General features: G+C 38.8%; 1 protein-coding gene across 7 annotated transcripts in view; it reads right to left on the bottom strand.

Moving 5' to 3' along the window:
- Positions 1-9,408, bottom strand: part of clip2 (CAP-GLY domain containing linker protein 2) — a 40,500-nt gene extending 31,092 nt beyond the window's left edge. For 2 of the 7 annotated variants that reach the window (XM_054755403.1, XM_054755402.1), the window contains exons 1-2: positions 8,855-9,406; positions 6,916-7,147 (exon numbers count right to left, since the gene is read on the bottom strand). In XM_054755403.1, coding sequence (XP_054611378.1) covers positions 6,916-7,033 — 118 coding nt within the window. In that variant the 5' untranslated portion in view covers positions 7,034-7,147; positions 8,855-9,406. Of the gene's footprint in view, positions 1-6,915; positions 7,148-8,671; positions 8,784-8,854 lie in introns of those variants that run through there. The other 5 variants (XM_054755398.1, XM_054755399.1, XM_054755397.1 and 2 more) reach the window with 5 other exon arrangements.
- Between the last annotated feature and the right edge of the window lie 1,168 nt (positions 9,409-10,576).

Consider the following 10,576-nt stretch of genomic DNA (forward strand, 5'->3'; position numbering starts at 1 on the left):
CGTTTTCCAGACTGATAGATCTTAATTAATCATTTAAAAACTGCATTTTGTGTTCAGTTGTGTTGTCATTGACTAAAATTGTAATTTGTTTGATGATGTGAAACATTAAAGTGTGACAAACATGCAAAAAAATAAATCAGGAAAGACAGTTTTCCCCTTAAAGGTGGATATCAAGCAGAGTTTCCACATTCAGTGTGTGAACACTCCAAAAGAACTCACCAAGTGGTTCAAGGTTCGGTTGGTTTTCAGGGTACTTTCTAGGGGTGTCTTTAGAATTGTCAACTATTCAACAATTCGATTCAGAGGAGTCTGATTCGACTATTAATCTCGCCTTTACTTATCACGCATTAATAAAATCACCAGCTTTGCAGTGGCACAATTCAGACAAGCTGAGGTGAGCGCTAGCTTTAAACGCTAGGAAGACCGTCGTCATCAAAGGACTTATGGGCTTATAATGGCTACTAAAAAAAAGCATCCAAAGTGTCGAAGTATTTTGAATATAACTCCAGAAAGTGAAGTGCAACTTGTGTCCGCAGAATCTTACATATCACGCAACAATAACCACCATGCCGGACCATTTCAAACTGTCACCCAACTTCATTTGATATCCTGGTAATTTAAAGGCAAAACATTAGGTGGCTAACTCAGAGTTTTGGCAATCTGTTGTTTTTCAAGCCACGTGCACTTTTCTGATGTGTGATTGGCAGACTTGGCAAAAGCAAACGTGTTTCGGTTTTGCTCATCTTGCTTTCTGTGTCACGAAAATGCCCAGCCACTGTACCATGTTTTTTGTTTATCTGGGTGTTTTCTTTGAGGTGGAAAAAGTAGCGAATGAGGTCTGTTTGTGTGTTGGGAATCACCATTAGCTCTGCTCTTAAAAAAAAAAATCCAACTATTAGTCGAGAATGGACAAAATCAGATCAGAATCAGATTCAACTATGCAAATGATTAGTCAAAGACAGCCCTAATACTTTCACAATATTTACTTTTCAATCGATTAATCAGGTATGAACACTAAAGAAATTGGGTTGCTGACCAAATTCGAGACCACCAAGAAGGGCTCTCCTAGAGGGTTGTCATACTACTTCGGTACCAAGTAGATCCCATCATGCAAAAAGTACATCAATGTCTGCTTTTTTGAGGTACCATCTGTAATGAATAACCAACTTTTCCCTCTGCGAGGCGTGCCAATTCTTGGTGGAACTAACACCTGCGGTGTGCACATGCGAGCACTGAGCAGTCTGCGCCACAGAAGAACGCCGGCTATCTTCAAAAGCATCACTTTGGCTTGTTGATAAGCCAGGTAGTATGAATCGTGTGTAGCGATATGAGGTGGATAAGTGTGGAGTAATTTATAAACTCACAAAAACCGACATGCAAAATGGTGCCCTCGAAGTTTTTAAACCGAAAAAGGAAACACAATCTGGCGAAGACAGGCACCCCAACTTTCAGTTTACTATCACTTGTGTGATGTTATACATTACCTGAATATATGTTTTGTTATTTGGGCTTGAGAACCAACTTACTATACTTTTAGAGGCACAAGCTGTTCTTTTCTGAATGTACAAGGGATGAGTGAGTACACCACTATCTAAATCTGTATACGCATGTGCTCACCCATCTAAAATATCTGTATCTGTAACCGAAAGTGCATGTGGTTGAACAAGAAATGGGTGGTTATTTTAAGTTTGAAATTGACATGGATTGATCAGAAGTTGCTACATGTATTGTTTATTATTCAGCTATATGTGTACTGTGTATGTGTGTAAGTGATCTGTAAGACTTTATTATTTATTTTTAAATGATCAGTGTGAAGTTGGTGATTCATGCAAACATCCAGTGATGGCAAACAGGGAAAAATTCTGTAGTTTTTTTACTGTAGTTTTCTCAAGCCCCGCGTTCAGTACTACGAGAAAAGTTTTCCAACTGACTTTATATCACCAAAGAGCATATCTTATCTTAGTTTAGCTTATCTTATCACCAGCCAAATTAGAAAAAAAAAAAACACCGGCAGTGACCAACGCAACACGAGCCGTTTTCCAACTCTGTCTTGCGAAATGCACCACATACTCCTGTCTCTGGCTGTATGGAGTCTGTCTAGGGTGGGGCGGTCGCTGTGTGTGACTGGCCAATCACAGAATGTGAAGAGTGAATACATAAGTAGTTACCCAATGATGATTTTCCTTCATCACGATTACAGATAATGACCAGCTGTACTCATTTCATGCTCGTACTCGGCAAAAATGCATTATCCGTAACAGATACTCTTCTAAAACGAGTATCGGGTTCATCCCTAATAGTTACCTCTTGGCATACTGCAATTTAAATTCTGCACAAAAAGATGTTGAAGCACAGTGTTCACGTCACAGTTTGAAACAGTTTTCAATCAATTCGTGAATTTAAAAACACATGGGTTCTGTTTTTTTTTTTAAATTTTTTATCTAATATTGAGAATCGTGGAAATTCACAGGTATTGGTATCGACTACAGAAATTCTAGTATCGTGATAACCCTACTCTACTACCGACACCTGATGATCTAACGTAGTTTGTTGGGATACATTTCGGTTTGCTTGGTCCATTTCCGCTCAGTTTACAAAACTATCCGGGTCCGTTTTCATCAACCCCTTGTCATTTTCGCACCCCGAGAGGCTTCCTTGGTCAGGTGTAAACACAGTAATCCAGTTCAAATATTCCCAAAACACTTTGGTAACATGTTAGTATGGTTCCAAACAAACCTTGGCTCATTTTGCTTGTATGAGAAGGTAATCTAGAACTGATGTGATTTAACTGACAGAAGGAACAAATCCGGTAACTACAGGTCGTAAAAAATTACACAGTTGACTTCGCAACCATGTCTTCTGTTAAGCACGTACTTGTGAACGTATGTAGGCAGTATGTTGAATTACCAACAGAACTCTAACTGTCAAACATACAGCTCAACATCTGTAGTTGACTGACGGATAGTTTTATTTTAAGATGTGTAGCAAAGCCTTTGGATTTTTTTTTTTTTTCTAAAGCTGTCCTACACGAACTGGTGGGCATGTACACGAGATGGGCTTATCTAGCTGGCGGGAGTTTTAGCAAGTGCAAAAACCCAAACATACAAAGCTGACCAGAGATGGTAAACTTTGCTCAAGGAGGTATGCATTCTCCTGATCTACATCCAGTTAGCACAACAACAGAGATATGTATTAAAAATGTCAACAGATCCCACACGTACGGAAGACACGGTGGGCGGTTAAAAACCGCAAGGCCGCTCTCACGATGACAGCTTGTGAACAGATGCGTGGCTGCATGCAACATTCAGGGATTAACTTGACTCATCTGCAACTGGGAGAGTTTTAGCATGATGCAATTTAAGCCACAAGAAACAAAAATGACTTCTAGGTGGATAAGCGAGATTGAAAAAATAGCTTGAGAAGCGCCCACACTTACTTCACGCTTCAAACGGTAGAGAGAATCAGTCGTTCCACATGTAGACCAATATGGGGGTGGACACGCAGTATTATTTGTCCACAAGTATGAATTATAAGACAGAATGTAATGGGGCCCAAATAGAGATGCTGTGGTGGGCCTACTGTAGTCCCTAGCCTCACTTAGCGGGTTTAATTTTTTTACATAATCAACTGTTTTATTTCTTAAATTCACACTGTGCAGAGGAACAAACTGTATTTTCTTCATTCTACATGATGGTGCTTTTTATAGATGAATTTATCCATCCCAGACTGTAATTATTTACTTTATTTAATCATTACAATTATTTAATTAATTAATTTAATTTATTATTTAATAATTACATTACTAAGACATTATTATTATGCATTTATAAATCCTAAACTTTAACAGGCTGACTAGAAATAAGACAAATATTCTTTATAAGATATTGAATTTTTGCAGTGTTCAAAGTAAAATGCAGACACCTTCGGTAGTGGAACACGTTATTCTCAACTAAGTGCGTGAGACACAAACTTCCTTGTTCCATTACACAGCATTGTCCGCAAGCAATGAGCAGCTACTGATTAGTGAGATAAAATGTTTCCATTTTCCATTTTTTAAACTCACAGCACTGTGTTTTTGCAGATTAAATAAACCCTGTATGAAGTCATGTTACCATCGTAATAAACTGCCACACATTCGACAGTAGTCATACTGTAATTAAGAGAAAGCTAGCCTTCCACACGGCTAACGTTACGTTAGTAAGGTACATGAACCTTCATCTCACTGATTTGAGCTACGGTACATTCATTTTACCTTGTCTCGGATCTTCCGCTCCTTTTGGGAGGAGATGATGCAACATATCAGATGTGCTGTTGTGGTATGTAAGTGCCAAGTTACAACCGATACACATCACGGTGTTTAACTTGCTGTTTAGCCACATTTTCGATGTTTTTTACATTTCGTTTTCCTTGTCTTTTGTTGCCTTGTCGCATTCTCTCGCCTCTTCACTCTTCCTGCGCTACGCTTCCTTCTTTGTCCTGTGTGGGTAACGTAAACGCGTTGGTGACGTAAGCTATTCCTCGAGGCACAAAAAATCCTCAATTATTTTTTGTAACCGAGGGACTCAAATTATTCGAGGAATTGTTTCACCCCTACTGTATTTACATCAATTTTATCCAAGAGGAGAATGAGTGCAGTGAGAAAAGGAGCGCTGGAGACTGTGGAGTATAAAACTACGAGCTGACATTAGCATGTGTGTTTATTTTGGTCACTTCAAACCGCATAACCTCACCTTGGCAAGCTTGACTGACCACGAACTAGAAATAGTAACTCGTACTACCTGCTCTAAAACATCATGTACAGTAGGGCCATGTCAAGGCAAGTAGGTTCTGTGCAGGGCCTGCTGCATTTCACTTTTATCCAAGAGGAGACTGAGGGCAGCAAGAAAATGAGGCGCTGCAGCCAAGTGGAAACTGTGGAGCATAACACCACAAGCTAACATTAGCATACCACAAGCTAACATTAGCACACATATTTATTTTCGTAATTTCTAGCCATGTAAATTCAAAGGTTATATGGTGCTGCAAATTCAAGATGTCACCAGATGTCACCAATATGGTATCGACTGGAACTCTGGCTAATGAGGCACTAGAAATACTACCTTGTAGAACCTGCTTTTGCCAATGGAGGTAGGTAGTGTCTACGCATGTAACAAACATTCATTACATGAGCTTAGTAGATGTAAAATACAAAATACAGTGGAACCTTGATTAGCGTCATTACCAACTCTAACCAAAACGGACACTAGGAGAAGATAATTTTTTTTCCCATAAAAAGTCATGTAAATCCAATTAATCCATTTCAGAAAGCCAAAAATGTTAGCATCAAACATGTTTTTATAGTTTTGCAATTAATGTTTTACATGCATAAAAAATTTGAAATGCATATAAATGATTAATGAAAGGCATAAATGAACATTTCAGGTTACTTTGACCTTGACTGAAGACATGACTCTTGACATGACTGTTCCCAAAGACAGGGCTTGGCAAAGAGATCAACACGGACTCCACGCCATAATGTACGCCAGGGGTCACCAACGTTTTTTCTTGTGAGAGAAAATGAAAATGGCCACGAGCTACTCATTTTTGTAGAAATGATTTTCAAACCTTATTTCAACCCAAACAAACCAAATAACATTTGCTTGTTTTACCAAAACATTCACAAAATGCTGGTATCCACAACTCACATTTTATGTTTCAGAATACATTTCTTTCGAGTGTTCTCACATTATTAACTGAAAACCTGAATGAAAAGCAGGCTTGCGGGCACCTCATGTGTTCGTGGGGGGCTACCTGGTGCCCGCGGGGACTGTGTTGGTGACCCCTGCTGTACGCTAACCGGAGAACGCACGAAAACCAAGACAAAATTCTGGCATACCTTTCCGATGTTAACCGAAAAACTTTTATCAGATTTACTTGATGCTGCCATGTGGGGTTGGTCTCCACTCATTTTAGTGGCTATTAATCATTTATATGCCATTCAAGCATTTATATGGCTTTATATTGTTCATATAAGTGAACATGGCAATGTGCGTAACGACATTTATGTCAACAAGTCTTGGTGACTATTTACTGATCCAACACTGTGTGGACTAGTGGTCGACCGATTATCGGCTGGGCCAATCTGAAGCAGACACTGTCCTCACTCACACACACACACACACACACAAACACACATGGCTGAGAGGGATGTTTTCTCATGTGGAGTGTCCTGGGAGGAACACACATGTCAAGGTAAATGCAGAAAACTCTGTCAAAATTATAATAAACATCCCAGTGCTCCAGTACATCTCACAACTACTACTAACATTACAGTGAACAGCAGAATAACGTAAGAGTAGAGTAAACATTAGCAGCAGCTCTGCTAGCTCATAGTACCTCCCGTCATGTCTGTGAATTACTTGAAAGAAGGCTGCTGATAATGTCAACCGTCTAACAGTACGTGATAATATTAGCATGTGTGTGTAAAAAACTTATAAAACTAAATTCAGTTGCTGGTTAGCATACCATAACATTAGTTGGCCGGTCTGGCTCTGAAGGCTGAGCAGACCATATATTAGCAATGGGGAGAATGTATGTAATGTATGGGGAGAATAGTGTGTGTTTGCGTGAAAGTGTGAAATATCGGCTCCAAATATCGGTTATCGGCCTTCTTAACTACTAATAACCGGTATCGGTCCTGAAAAACCTATATCAAGCGCGTCCCCGTGTGGACAGGGCCTTAGTTTGACCCTGTAACAGATTATTTCTCTTCCCATGACATTACTGTACTAAACCAGCAGTGGAATGCATCATGTTATCTCACAGCTGTGCTGTGGTGAGTCACACACAGAAACAGTCTAGGCCACTTCCGGGGACAGGCAGGAATAACTACTAGGCCATTTTCTTCTTCTTCCCACAGAAGGAGGCATGACTTACTGTCTTTAGGCGGAACCGGGGAGCTGGAGGTTCCGCTTGTCGACGTCCTTCCCATCGGACTGGAATGCTTGGGCCCGCGACCAGGAATTTTCAGCCCGCTGGATTTGAGCATGTTCATCGTTAAAAGTCTCAGGGGAGATGACCGCAACCTGAGAGGTAGTGAAGGCTTGTGGGTCAGGCACTAGGCGAGGAAGAGGATGAGGTGGCAGCTTTCTGTCTTCATGTTCTACTCCTAAAGCAACGAAGGAAAGAAAGATTAAATGAGATTTGGAAAGCAAAATAAGTGCAATCCACCAAAGTTAAGCAGAGTCATAATAACACATTAACATTAACATTAATAACACAATAAAGTCACAGAACTACAACAATAAATTTGGTTGAAATAAGTCAACTACAACAGTCAGACACTGAATGAGGAAAGAGTGAATAGTATTACAAGAATAAACTGTAATGTTCCTTCACTTTTTACTAGAATAAACTTGTAATAGTCTGAAAATAATCTGACTACAGATATCGATTTAAGATATTACAACTTTTTTCTTGCAAATTTTACTTCTATGTTACCATAACTGGAGAAATTTTTACTCATAACCTGTTACAACTTTTTTCTTCTAATATGCTGATTTTATTTTCATAAAAATACAACTTTGTACTAGTTTTGAATTCATTTGTGTAACTTTTTTCTCCTATGATTACCGTACACTTTTTCTCACGTCTTTACTCACAACTGCTTACTACTTTTTTCTTATTTTCAACTTATTTTTTAAATCATTTATCTTTTATCGATTGACTTTTGACTTGTATTTTATGTTTCAATTTTATTCACATAAAATTGTTTTTTTTTCTATTAATATAACAACTTTTTCTTCATAGGTTTATAGCTCAATTCTTGTTACCTTGTAACATTAAAGCATTTTCTCATATTTCAACTTTTTTCTTCAACTTGATTCATTACAGCTTTATTCTTGTTAGCTTTTCAACATTCTTGTATGACTACATTTGTTTTCTCATAACTATGACTTTTCCCCTCATCACTTTAGGACTTTTTTCTTGGGATATGACAAGCTTTTACTTTTTACACTCCAGTTGTTCTAGTAAAATGAGTTTGTTTCCTCATAATATTACAACTTTTTACTCTTTATTTAGTTCTGAGAATCGAGACTTTGACAGATCGTATACATTTTTTGAGCTTCAACAATTCAGTTATTTAATTGTGTTTTGGCTTAAACACATCTTAATGCTACTATTTCCTCATTTCTTCACTCCCGAATATAAAAGGAAGCTTGTCGGTTGTCTTCTTTGCCATTACTTTGTAATCTACTACTTTCTCGCATTTGATCAGTTTTACTGACCTAAATATTAAGCTCTCAGTATGATGCAGTGTATTTCTTCACCAACTTCAACCAAAATTATACAGATATTGTTAAACAAATAGCTCTCTGAGGGCGCCATAAAGTCAAAATTGATATTTTATTTTACTAAAAGCAGGTGTTTTTTGACAGGGCTTGTGCAGTTGTTCCTAATGTCCTGTATTGATCCAAATGTAGAAGAAGATATGGTGCAGCTAAACCCAGAATAAACAACCACACTCCAATCTAGAAGCTTTAAACTAGATTGTGTCTCATCAGTCCAGGGCTAGTTCATCATCACATGACTGTTTATGCACATTAAGAGGTATTACATAGGTCATGGATGATGCTATTTGTTACAAATGTAGTGCATCTGCATGTTTCAGGCCTGAATCTGCAGCCTCCACCTGATAGTGCTGGAGTCAGGAGGCTTGAGGAGTGTGGAGGGATGATAATGCGCACCTCCACAAAATGCATCCAGTTTGCTCTATTGTTGTAGCGACTGCGGCAACATCCACGCTAAAGAAGCAAAAACAAAAAACAAAAAGACTCCCACTTCTCATTCAACAATCACACTGGCAAGTACTCACACTGAAGCGTCCGAATAGTTGTGCAAAAATGCCTACAAGGAAGGGAGAATTAGCAGGCTGCCACTCCCTGGGATGCAAATATGGACGCTGCCGGGGCTTAGAAAGGGAGAGTCCGCGTGCCGTGGGTCGCGCAGGCGGTGTCAGTAAAGTGACGGACCAATGCTGCTTTAGCACGTAGCTTCCCGGTTCCAGCGCATGGAACAAAAACACCGTGAATCGTCTGTGGGTGGTGTTTTTGTCTCCACGAGAAATCCGATTGTCCGACTTTTTCCTCCACGACTTCAAACGCATCAGAAACAACTTTTCTTTTGTCCTCTAATCTTCCGAAGGGGTTCCTCCAGCTTTGCATTACCTCTTCGGGCTGTCTTTTCTTCGCCCTTCCGTCGGTTCTTTTAATGATGTGTGACTCTGATGGGGTAGACACGACCCACACCGGCGAGACGGAACAAAGGGGGCCTTGGAAGCAGAGCCTCTTGGGGGACGGATGAGTAGACTAGTCTCCAGCACCCCCCACTAGCAATGGTGTGCTCCGTTTAAAATCTGTCGATTTAAGATTACCCTTGTTTCTCGGCTGAAATACATAACTCATGAGGTTTTTATTCAACGTGATATCAAGTCATTCATATTCCCACGCAATTCGACATTGTTAAACTTGCCAAAAACAAATAGTTTGGCAGAGCAAGTAACATTAACTACCAGAACTTCCGCTTCCATCACCGCTTAAGATATGCATTCCTCCCTCAGGAACACCAGGAGTAGCATTTACAAAAGTAGCTTTAAACGAATACAGATGGCATTGTGGTATCTAATTGTGCAGAATCAAACTATGGTTTATAATGTATGAAAATTGTTTCATGTTATTGTGTATCATGTTCAATAATGTTTACTTGATAGCAACGGCTTTAAAAGAAAGCAATTCTTAACGTAGTTTGGTGTGTCACCATCTGTGCAGACTCGTGGAATCTTAAATTGAACGACAAGTCACCTAATAGCTGCTATTAGTGATGGATCGGGAACGTCCACGCGTCGGCGCATGTGTCAAGCTCAAAGAGCGAAGACCCGTGTCGGTGCGCGTACCGCTTTAAGAAACAGTCACGTGACCGATACAGTTGCTGTCAGGCAAACGTTGAACATTTAATCCAGAGTGACATGGATACTGAAAGAAAATAAAGATTTCCGCGTGTGAGGGCATTTTGATTTTATATCGGCAAATAAGCTATTTGGTTTTATTTCATTTAATTACTTATTTCATCCTGTTCTTCTGAAACCGTTAATTTCCTCTCGATCTGACAGATTTCATCTGCATTTCAGTGACTCTTAGTTGAAAATATTTGTTTTATTTTCTGCAGGCTAAATGTCGTATTTGTTTTACTGACTTGTCCTACGTAAAGTAAAGCACCTCATCATACACATAAGTATAGCAGACAAACATTTACTACTTCCTCAGAAGTACTTGAATTAAATGAAATTAAATTAAATGAAATTAAATACTTGATTTCAATTTACAGTATTGATTTGCTTTTGGTTTTACTTGACACTGGAAAAACGTATTTTCTTCAATAAAAAATTATAGATTCATAAAACTTTCCTGCTTTAAAGACAATTTAATTTCACTTTGAATTCCACGTTATGTTATGACATTATATATTGACTATATAATTTTAATATATCAAAGCTATTTTGAACTTGGATTAAGATATAAAATAATACAATAATTTAAAT

Source organism: Dunckerocampus dactyliophorus, chromosome 16 (genome assembly GCF_027744805.1).
Source record: "Dunckerocampus dactyliophorus isolate RoL2022-P2 chromosome 16, RoL_Ddac_1.1, whole genome shotgun sequence".
Taxonomy (NCBI): domain Eukaryota; kingdom Metazoa; phylum Chordata; class Actinopteri; order Syngnathiformes; family Syngnathidae; genus Dunckerocampus; species Dunckerocampus dactyliophorus.